The 10,394-nt window shown below is 33.7% G+C and overlaps 1 protein-coding gene across 1 annotated transcript; it reads right to left on the bottom strand.

The window, feature by feature from the left end:
* Positions 1-2,902: 2,902 nt before the first annotated feature.
* On the bottom strand, positions 2,903-4,652 carry LOC127126270 (tRNA-splicing endonuclease subunit Sen2-1). The gene is made up of 2 exons (XM_051055164.1): positions 4,321-4,652; positions 2,903-3,776 (listed from the first exon to the last, which is right to left on the bottom strand). Exon 2 carries the CDS (start codon positions 3,752-3,754, stop codon positions 3,020-3,022), a length of 735 nt encoding a protein of 244 aa, XP_050911121.1. The 5' UTR covers positions 3,755-3,776; positions 4,321-4,652; the 3' UTR covers positions 2,903-3,019.
* Between the last annotated feature and the right edge of the window lie 5,742 nt (positions 4,653-10,394).

Here is a 10,394-nt window from a genome sequence, read left to right as displayed (position 1 = left end):
TTTGGGTCAACTTCGCAGGGACCTAACTCACTCATTTTTAATTATTTTGAGGTGGGACCAACTGCATTGGAAAATTTAAGATGTCTACTTCAAATGTTATGTTGGACAAAAATTCATATTCCTAAAAGAAACACATGCAATAATACAAAACCTTATCGGTCAGATAACAGTTAAAAAACTCAGAAGTCCAACTTCAACTACCCATAACTTTCTCATAAAAAATCCAAATGATGCAAAATTTATATCCAAATTCATTGTCTTGAAAAGATCTACAACTTTCATGTTGGAAGTTTTTTCATTTGAGGCTTTTTTAAGGGAGGCGCCAATTGGATTGGCGACCCCTCTTAAAAATTACACATAGGCGCCAATTGGATTGGCTAGGGCAGGTGCCCTAGCCAATCCAATTGACGCCTCCTTGCAATTTTTAAGAGGGATCGCCAATCCAATTGGCGCCTCCTCCTAAATGTGGGGTAGATTGGGATTTTTTTTGAAAAGTGGGTTATTTTGGGAATTCCTATGTGAAACAACATGCTTCGACACTTCGACACACTAACACAACTCAACACACGAGGTGGTTTGACACTTCTTTGTTCTTGTCGAGCAACCTGCTTCGACACAAGGAATTACAATTCAACAAAAAGTAATTTAGAAATAAAAAAAATAATATAAAATTAATTTTGAAGTGTTAGATTCTTCTTTCTGATAATAAAATTAATTCTATTTGAAATTAAAATTTATAATTTTTAAATTTAAATATGATTTTTATATTAAAATTTGTTGTTCAATTCAATTTTACATGATGCAATCAAAACATAAATTGATTTATATCCTACTCACTTTTAATCAAAATCAATTTTCAAAATTATTTCATTAAAAAGCAATTCTTGTCACCACATAATCTATTGGAACTAATTTATTATTTATAAAACATTGAAATTTAAAACAATATTTAGCACTAAATGAAATTTCTTTTGACATCAAATGAAAATTATTTTGTTTATCATAAGATAAGGTATTTATTATATTATTTTTTGTTTATCATAGGATAACGTATTTATTATATTAGTTTTTGTTTAGTAATAATCAAAGTTTTAAGCTCTAAAGATGATGATGTCGCAAATTCAAAGATGTGTTCTTAATTAAATATTATTATAGAGATACCAATGAGATATATTCTTTGCATTTTTTACATGATATATATATATATATATATATATATATATATATATATATATATATATATATATATATATATATATATAGATATATATATATATATATAATATATATATATATATATATATATCTATATATATATATTATATATATATATATATATATATAATATATATATATATATGATATATAATATATATATATATATATATATTATATAGTATATAATATATATATATATATATATATATATATATATATAGATATATATATATATATATATATATTATATATATATATATATATATATATATATATCTATATATATATATATAGATATATATATATATAGATATATATATAATATATATATATATATATATATATATTATATATATATATATATTATATATATATCTATGATATATTATATTATATATTATATATATATATATAGATATATATATATATATATATATATATATATATATATATAGTTATTATTTATGTTTTTTTAATAAAAAATATTCATATGTTATTTCTTAAAATTATTTTTAAATTATATTAACAATTATTTTTGTTGAAATGTTAACTAAAAACTTGTCAAATAAAATACATTTTCAATCTTTTCATTTCTTGAAATGAAAATAAGAAGTTAAAAGATACTCATTTTCTTATTCTTGAAATATTGAAAATGAAAATAGAAAATGAACCAAACAGGCTTTTTATATGTCACAACTATGAAAACTTTTGAAGATTGGTCTAGCTTTCAAACTCATCTTGTGGCAGAACAGATTTTTTCTGGTTATAGTAAGACCTCGAATTTGATCAAATAGAGGGGATAATATTAAAATAAGTATCCACATTCTATTTTTACAAATGATTAATCAAACACATTTATAAAAATAAACCTGAAATTAAGATTCTCATTTTTTTAGTGTACAAAAAAATCATTTTGGAGAATGAATTTTAATCCATGAAATAACCGACAATATTTCAAGCTTCAAACACCGATTTAGCAACAAGACTTGCAAATTCAGAAGTTTGGCGATGAAATTTGTTAATCTTTTGATTTTGGTATTACATGAAAGATTTAAAAAAAGCAGGTGCTCCAAATTTGAAATTGAATTTGGTATAGCCTCAATTGAAGAATAACTTAAATCTAAACAATGCAAGTATTTTTATCTTGATACTTATGCATCAAGAACTCAAATCTGAGGAGAAGAATTGATATAATTCTCACAACTATAGACTTGGGGAACACATCACAGTCGAGCGAATCATTGTCAAAAACTGGTAAATGTCTTTCTTGCTAAGGTATGTTCCGAGTATGCAGAGAGTTTATCGCTACAAAGTCCTCTCTTGCAACAAGCAATGCAAGATCATGTATAGAATCATGCAACAGAGTTGCTTATTGATAAGCTATAAAATTGCAATGGATTAACTATGAATTATTTAGTTAGAGATTGATTACATATATTGATTGTAAATTAACAATGAATTATTTAGCCACCTGCAGATTAACAGCAGATTAGCTGTTACTAGCATGATTTCCCATAAACCGCATTTAGTTATTCAGCTGACAAAACCCTTTAAATTAGGCTTCATTTGTGAAGAACTTATGATGTATGAAAGCCACATAATGTATGCAGAATTTTAACTAAATACAAAATGAAGATGTGATTCCACCAACCACTCAACAGAAGGTTAAAACTAAAAGCAAACAAAAATAAAAGAACACTAGGTGCAATATCTAAGACTTAGAGATCCTAAAACAAAAAGAAACAGTTATTGCATTATGCAGATATGGAATAATAGTAGTACTAATAAGAACATGAAATGTCTACATGGATCTTTCACGACATTGTTCTGGACTCCATCTAGAGATCGTGCGCTCTTCAATGGCATGGTTTTCCAAACATAATGGAGACTCATCACTATGACCATTTTTATTAACATACAAAATTAATAAAGTTTTTGCAACACTTCCAAGAAGTCGAGTAGTGCAATGAACATCAGACCATACTCTCAATCTTCCATTTAGATCATCATCATTGTCGTGTGATAGAACAAGTACACCATACTCAGAATGCACCCGAGCCGGATGATGACGATAGACAATGAAGTCTACACCATACTGAGCCCCTGACCTTACTACCCAGTTTTTCATTCGAAGGTGAGAATAAGCCTTGTAGAAAAAGGGGAATGCTTGTTTCTTGGACTTGAAGTAACACCACAACTCTTCATCATTCAAAGGAATAGTATCAGCACCACCATTAATCTTGAGGCATTTCAAGGAATAACATAGGTAGAATGCTTCCTCCAAGGTTAATTGAAACCAGTACGTGTCCTTTTCAACGTTTCTCACAGGTCGACCAAAGCATGCTTTATCAAGTAGGTCAAGTTGTTCCGCTTGCACTGCTAAGTGTACACAATTATCAGAGAGAAATCCAGAAGCATTTGATTGAACTAAAGAAGACTGAAGTTGCGATATAATCTTTGACATGGGTTCCTTAAGTGCCTCGGCTTCTGCATCCTTTTTCGATTTTGTATCTTTTCCTTTCCATCTTGGTGCCATTTCTCCTGAAAAAACTAAGTACCTGTAGCAAAAAATATTAGTTGTTAATTCTTCACAAATAGCACCAAAGTTAATGGTCTTACTAAAATTGAAAGCCTAAACCTTATATTAATATGAAATCCTGATTGAATTGTAAAGTAAACATTAATCAGAAAAAAAACATGTCTATACAAAGTGCACTTCTGCATTCTTAAATGAGTTTGTTAAAACTCTAAATCAACTTAGATTATGTGAAATATGGACTTGATTGAAGGAAATTGACTTGTTAACTTCATATGTTCAATTCAAATTAACTCACTGCTTCTGTTAGTCTTATTTTGCAGAGAGAAGATGTTATGTTCATTTCAATGAAATGCTTATCTGACATAGCTCTTATTTTAATTTAAAGCAAAAAGCACCATGTTCATACACTCATTTATAGGGCATTCTAAATGTGATAACACAGTCCTCTCCCTACACTTATTTACCTAAATTCAGTACATTTAATTCAATTCAATTATTTTTCTTTTCGATTTGATAGACGATAATGCATAACTATTTCAATAAAAAGGGAAAATAATTAAAACCTGACAAATAGCTGAAATGGAGACTTGAATCGACGCCGCCGGTGGAGTGGCGCAACTGCAACTGAGCTGTTGAACGAAATATCTAACGCGTGAGAGGGAGGAAGGAAAATCGATAGAGAAGTAACTTGGAGTATTTCGTCGGAGAGGGAGGAGTAGCGTGAGGGAGGTGGAGTGGAGGTCTGTTTACGTTTGTGAGGTAAGATAACTCTGTTATGTTCATAATTAAGTGTTTAATAACTCTGAACCATAATTTATATTAATAATAATTTTAATATTTGATTATTGTTAGTCCATAATTGATTAATTAAAGAATTAATCCATCATAAAGTGAAAAGGGAAGATTCGAAAGGGTACATTAACTATCTGATATGTCAATTATATAGTATTGAGTTTTTGCCCAATCCATAACTATTGCCCTTAAAATTTATCGGTAACAGAGAAGTCTTCGAACTAGTGGTAAGCCCCTTATTACCACATCTGAATATACAAGGAGAAGTGGTTATAGAAGTACCCGAGAACAAAATAAGCGTATTAAATAGTTTTTCCATCATTGAAACGTTTAGCCAACTTTTTTGGGTGTATGACATTTTTCTCTTGAACATCCTAATACACTTGAAATTACTTGTATTCTCCAAGACAAAATTTGACCATTGTTATACGGCTTTTCATTTTGGTTTTTCTTTAATCTAGTATATTACTTGATATCCTTCATATTAAGGTCTCTTGACTTATTAGGAGAATCTTTTGCCATTTTCTTTAGCGTTCTTTTTTAAACAGAGTTTTTCATTCTGTGTTTAATTTTTACCTTCTCCACTAGATTCTATTTTTTTTAGGTACATTTCTTACCCTAAGTTTACATCTGATATTTATTTTGTCATGACTCCCGTGAATGATCACTAATTCTAAAAATAATCTTATCCTTTACGTCTTTTAGTCCAATTTTCATTGTCCAATTAACAATAATTTATTTATAGTCAATGTTTTAAAAAACAAACCGATGAAACTATTGAATGACCGGTAATTGCTGAAAAGATTTTGACTCTAAACCAAAAAAATTCATAATTGTTTTGTTTAGACAAAATACTCAACTTAGAAGTTAAAAATATTTTTTTCTAAAACCAACGGTATGCTATATCATTAAAAGCAGGATATTTGATTGTCAGGATATAAATAATTTATATATCATCTATTTGATTTTTTTACCGAGATAATTCAGTTTTTCAAAAAAATTCCCAAAATACCCCAGGTTTCAGAAAAATTCCCAATCTACCCCACTTTTAGGAGGAGGCGCCAATTGAATTGGCGACTCCTCTTAAAAACTTGAATGGAGGCGCCAATTGGATTGACTAGGGCACCTAGCCAATCCAATTGGCGCCTATGTGTAAATTTTAAGAGGAGGCGCCAATTCAATTGACGACTCCCTTAAAAAATCCTCAAATGACAAAACTTTCAACATGAAAGTTGTAGATATTTTCAAGACAATGAATTTGGACATAAATTTTGCATCATTTGGATTTTTTATGAGAAAGTTATGGGCAGTTGAAGTTGGACTTCTGAGTTTTTCAACTATTATCTGACCTATAATGTTTTGTATTATCCCATGTGTTTCTTTTAGAATTATGAAATTTTGTACAACATAACAATTGAAGTAGACATATCAAATTTTGCAATGCACTTGGTCCCACCTCAAAATAATTAAAAATGAGTGAGTTAGGTCCTTGCGAAATTGACCCAAAATTAGGGTTTCTGTCAAAATGACCTATAATGTTTTGAAATGAATGATGAGCTTCCAAGTTTCAAATGGATTTTTTATGAACATGAAAGTTGTTCATATAGCGACTCTTCTTAAAACTTGAATGGAGGCGCCAATTGGATTGGCGCCTATGTGTAGGTTTTAAGAGTAGTCTCCAATTCAATTGGCGACTCCCTCATGAAATGCCTTTTTTGTCTTATAAATAGATGCGTTGTGTGACCAATTGTTCCACAGCTCACATAATCATTTGGCTATCATGTTTGGTGTTCGTCACCGATACGGTAAGGTGATTTATGCGAGAGACAAACCTCAATTGTTGATGCTGTTTTGGAACATCACCACGTTCAATCAACTGAAGAGGGAGTTGGTTCGATGGTTAGACGGGAAAATACCAGAAGGGAAAAAAATCAGAAGTATTGAGAGACTTGACAGTATCTTTGGTTGGGTGCGAATGAAGACTGATAAGGATGCTAGGGAAATGATGTTCGGTCGAGACGACATTAATTTGATTGTTGTAATCAGTTAGAAATATTTATGTTTTTAGATGTTTTGTACTGATGTTTGTTATGAAACTCGTTGTAACAAGAACTTAATGATATATAATGATTGATTGTTACAGAAATACAATGTTACAAAATGCTTAAGATCTAGATGATGCTCCTTGATTGGGACAGTTGTTTTTGTTGTGTCCTGGTTGACGACAGATACTACATAATCTTATCATTTTATCTGTGGAATCCATCTCCGTTTTGATACGTGTGCTGTTTGGCCTTCCTTTCTTCTTTCTACGCATCTCTTCATTGTGCCAAACAATATCTCCTTCATATGGAGGCCAGTAATCCTCCATTGGTAGTACTGAAAAGCTTTGACTATATACATTCATGATGGTGTTGGCTTTGTACACATCAGATAAATGGTTGTAAGCGTCTTGACGAGTATAAGCGCATGCTGCAATGACATGGGAGCAAGGTATGCGGAAGGCCTGAAATTTTCCACAATCGCACCAACTTCTGTATAGTCTAACAGTGTAGGCTAAATTTGGTCTCCCCTCGTTGTTGCCCATTGTTTCCTGGACGCTGAAATTTTGTCTATGACGGTCAAAGACTGTTACAGCGTGTGTCGTAGCTTTGATGCTCTCCTCTTTCATGACCTTCATGCAACACTCACTGAATACTTGTCCGGATATTAACACTGCACTCCATCTTTCACCTCTGGTTGCGAACATAGAAGCCAACCTATAATAGGTTGATCTTACCAAGGCGGTTATCGGCAGATTTCGAATTCCTTTGAAAACCCCGTTCATGCATTCCACAATGTTTGTTGTCATGTGGCCCCATCGACAACCACCGTCAAATGCTCTTGTCCACTGCTCTACTGGTATGTTATTTATCCATCTCCCTGCGTCTTCATTAGACAGTCTAATTTCATCATGATAATATTGAAATGACGGTTGAGTTAAAGCATACCCAGCATTCACCACCTTCTTGTGAAGATTCTTATCTTTTATAGCACGCATGAAGTTTTGTGCAATGTGTCTGATACAGTAGACATGTGTAGAAGGAGGATCATGCCATCCGTTGTCATGGTTGTTGTAGGCACTCTCAATGGCAGCATGTCTATCAGAAATCAAACATAGATTGACTTGTGGAGCCACATGCGTTCTGAGATGTCGAAGAAAGAAACCCCATCCACCAGCCGTTTCACCTTCAACAAGAGCAAAGGCAATGGGAAAGACATTGTTGTTACCGTCTTGTGCAACCGCCATGAGCAAAGTACCCTTGTATTTTCCGTATAACCAAGTGCCATCAATTTGCAAGATAGGTTTGCAGAAAGCGAAACCTTTGATGCACGGGTCAAATGTCCAAAAGAGACGGTGAAATATTCTATTACCTGTAGCACAGGTTCCGTCTGGCATCATTGCTGGCACTGTCTCCATAATTGCCACAGTTACTGGAACATATGTTTTTAGTGCCCATAAAAACCGTGGCAATTCCTTGAATGAATCCTCCCAGTTGCCGAAAACCTGTTCAACAGCCTTTGTCCTCGCAATCCATGCTTTCTTGTAAAATGGAGTATAATTATATGTTGTTCGGATATGGGATATAATTATACTCACCTTCACTGATGGGTCTTTATTTACCAATGGCAGAATGTCTTGACATATCAAAGTTGTGCTCAGTTTACGGTGATCTTGTTCAACGTTAGTTGCAACACAACTGTGCAGTGGGTCTATTGAAGCGATCTCCCAAGAGTCATTTTTCTTCTTGTAAGACGCAGCCAAACGAAACTTACAAAGCATGTTACGACATTCGATAACATACCTTCTAGAATCAGTGCGTTTCATTGTAAAGTCAGCAAAGTTTTTCATGTGGAATTTTTTGATTGCCAAAACACATTCTTCTTTGGTACGAAACATGTCTCCCACCTTTAATTCGCCTACTGGTCTCAGATACGGATTATAGAAGACACTGTCGGACGTTTCATCGTCGTGAAGATCCATATTTGTCATATGTTGAGGCGGATTATAGACATGACTAGGAGGTATTGGTGGTGGTTGATCATCATCTTCATCGTCGTTGTTCAGCATGTGATCAACCTTTATCTCGGTCTCCTCTTCTTCTTCATCAACAATGTCGACTTCTACTTCTGCTTCTGGGTTGAGTTCATCTGACCATTGTGCATCATCTGCATCATCTTCACCAGCTTCATCCTGATCGATTAGCTGAGACTGTTGAGATGGTATACATGGTTGTAGAGTAATGTACAACTCGATACAATTGTTGCCTGAATGTTCATGACTAACAAACATGTTTTCAACATCTTCATCGTCTCGTACCTTAAGGGGGAAAAACTTGCATTGACCATTCTAAAAAAATATTGGATTTTGATATATGATCTTTGACACAATACCTGATCCTATAAAGGATTGTATTCTTTTTTTCAAATGCAAAAAGGTTGCATTTCTCTTCATCGTGATTCTAATGGTATCAGTGTTTCGAAAACAAAAACCATGAAGCTCAGACTCAAAAGTTTCACCGTTGCAGTGAACGTTGACACTGTATAATGATGAAGATGACATTGTGGAGATGAAAACTATTTTCCTACTACAGATGAATGTGAGTGAAGTGTCTTGGATGTTGATAGTAAGACACTTAAATAGATGGTATCAGTGTCTCACATGCTAGCTAGTTCTGAGATGATGTGTCGGACATTCAAGCTACTCTGAGATGATGTGTCAAGCATGCAAGCTAGTTCTGAGATGATGTGTCAGTCATGCAAGACAGTGTGAGTTGATGTGTCAACCATGCAAGCTATCAAGAAGTGACTCTTCAGCATGCAGAAGACAAGACAGCCACGTGTCTGACATGTAAGCTAGTTCTGAGATGATGTGTCAGTCATGCAAGACAGTCTGAGATGATGTGTCAACCATGCAAGCTATCAAGAAGTTAGTCATCAGCATGCAGGAGACAAGACAGCCACGTGTCGGACATGTAAGATAGTCAGAGATGATGTGTCAACCATACAAGCCATCCACAAGTGACTTGTTCAGCATACAGGAGACAAGACAGCCATGTGTCAGACATGCAGATGGTGTCGCCAAATGGTTTGACGCCTCCACTTAATGCTTGTACATGGTCGCCAATTCAAGTGGCGACCCCATGCAATCAGACCTCGAAACCAAGCATTCAGACCTAGCCTTGCATGCATGTCCCTATGGAGGCGCCAATTTGAATGGCGACCCCTCTTTAGGATTGTACACGGTCGCCAAATGAGGTGGAGACACCATGCAAACACAAATTTTTATGCTCTCATCCATTTGCCTATAAATACATCCACTTCTTCAACACTTCTTTCACACCAACATTCTCACTACTTCCTCTACAATACTTCTTTTACAATTTCATCTTCAACAACATCTTCCAATTTCATCTACACCAACTCCCCAACAATATGTCTTTACTCACAATGGGCGAAGCACACAGAGGAACAGTTGCAAACATCGCAACATATGTAAGTTTTTTCTTCTGTTAACTTTTTATCTTTCTTCTTCACCAACCCCATTTTATTTTGAAATACCAACTTAGTCAAGTGTTATATTATTTCTATTATAGGATGTATCAAGGTTTCGAACTCGAGTCCACGAATTTGTCCCAATGGACCCGATGATTCAACCTTATGTTGAACTCGCCGGTTTTGGTCATATTAGCAAGATTATGTCTTGGTCTATAGATAACAAGTTCATTCTAGCCTTATGCGAAAGATGGAGGCCAGAGACACACACATTTTGGTTTCCAACCGGTGAGTGTACCGTGACGTTAGA

Source organism: Lathyrus oleraceus, chromosome 3, assembly GCF_024323335.1.
Source record: "Lathyrus oleraceus cultivar Zhongwan6 chromosome 3, CAAS_Psat_ZW6_1.0, whole genome shotgun sequence".
Lineage (NCBI taxonomy): Eukaryota > Viridiplantae > Streptophyta > Magnoliopsida > Fabales > Fabaceae > Lathyrus > Lathyrus oleraceus.
The sequence above is the reverse complement of the archived record's forward strand: the minus strand, read 5'-3'. Positions and strand labels throughout refer to the sequence as shown.